A 1,461-nucleotide genomic window follows, 5' to 3' on the forward strand; every position below is an offset into this window, starting at 1 on the left:
TAAAGGCATGCGCCACCACCGCCCGGTCCCTATTCCTTTTCTTAAAGATTGGAAGGACAAAAGGAGAATTTGGTTCCTAGCTTTACTATAAATTAGGGACCCTCCAGGAACTAGTTATCTGTGCAGATTCCCAGGCCTAAGCCTCAGAGGTTCTTGCTCATCAATGTCAAAGGTGGGTCCAGAGGAGGCTAATGCACATACAACACAAGCAGAAAGTGCCTACACTCTGACAAACCTCACAACATAGTTAAACTTCTTTTCCTGGAGTTCTTTCTTCTAAGTACAGAAAACAAAGCATATTATTTCTAATTACAGAGTCCTCCAGAATGAGAGGTGACAAGGAAAACCCGCAACAGGAGAGAGCAAGACATGGAAGACCTAAAGGGGGTACCCTGCACAGCCCTCAGCCAGGAGGGGTGACTGCAAGTGATGCCCGATTGTTGCAATGGCAGGTCAGAGCCCCACAATCTCCCAAGTCACTTGCCCACTACCAGAGACATTGCAGAGAGCTGGAACATATTAGCAGCCCCCTCCGAGGCCACCCGCTGAGAGAGTTAAAGAAAAGCAGGGGAGGCCGAAGAAGCCTGAGCAGCCTTCTGCAGCATCTTGGTCACCAGGCAGCCCACCTAGCCAAGAAACCTTACAGCTGTGACGACTGCGAGAAAAGCTTCCTGTGGAATTCAGAGCTAAAGCGACACAGGAGAGTGCACACCGGGGAGAGACCCTACATCTGTGGGGAGTGTGGAAACTGCTTTGGGAGGCAGTCAACTCTGAAACTGCACCAGAGAATCCACACTGGGGAGAAACCATACCAATGTGGCCACTGTGGCAAATGCTTTCGCCAAAGCTCCAACCTCCACCAGCACCACAGGCTCCACCACGGGAACTGAAGTGCTGCTGTGTGCTGTAGAGTCTTAGGGAAAGGCTACCAACGGAGCAAGTGGCCCTTGGGAAGGGATGGGTGAATAATCAACTGGTTAGGAGCTCACAAGCAGGCTGATGGGGCCTGACTGTAAGGATAGCTGATCTGGGTGCAGTCTCGGCAGAGTGGGACTAGTTATTGAGCAATAGTCAGGATGAGCTGCAAGTAGCTTTAATTAATCAGTCCTTGTCTTGTGAAATAGTTGTTTTTTATGTGCACACTTGAGCATTGACAAGAAACCATTCACCAGAGTCCTCTAACGTTTTTTGTGGTAGTGCTAGTGGTGGTGGGTTTTAGTTACTTATTTATTTTTAAGACCAGTTTTTCTACATAGCCCTGGCGGTGCTAGAACTCACTCTGTCGACCATGCTGGCCTGGAACTCAGAAATCCACCTGCCTCTGCCTCCCATGTGCTGGTAAAAAGGTATGCGACCCCACACCCTGCTGTAACAAACTTAACAAAAGACAAATTGTGCCGGACAGTGGTGGCGCATGCCTTTAATCCCAGCACTTGGGAGGCAGAGGCAGGCGGATTTCTG

The 1,461-nt window shown here is 49.7% G+C and overlaps 2 protein-coding genes across 2 annotated transcripts in view; one reads left to right on the forward strand and one right to left on the reverse strand.

The window, feature by feature from the left end:
• Znf174 (zinc finger protein 174) overlaps positions 1–1,393 on the forward strand; it is a 7,791-nt gene extending 6,398 nt beyond the window's left edge. The window contains exon 3 of the mRNA XM_031360811.1: positions 316–1,393. Within this exon, the coding sequence (XP_031216671.1) occupies positions 316–890 (575 nt within the window). The 3' untranslated portion in view covers positions 891–1,393. The remainder of the gene's footprint in view (positions 1–315) is intronic.
• Positions 1–1,461, reverse strand: part of Znf597 (zinc finger protein 597) — a 19,716-nt gene that overhangs the window by 1,497 nt on the left and 16,758 nt on the right. The gene's annotated exons all lie outside the window — the stretch shown is intronic.

Source organism: Mastomys coucha, unplaced genomic scaffold, assembly GCF_008632895.1.
Source record: "Mastomys coucha isolate ucsf_1 unplaced genomic scaffold, UCSF_Mcou_1 pScaffold12, whole genome shotgun sequence".
NCBI lineage: Eukaryota > Metazoa > Chordata > Mammalia > Rodentia > Muridae > Mastomys > Mastomys coucha.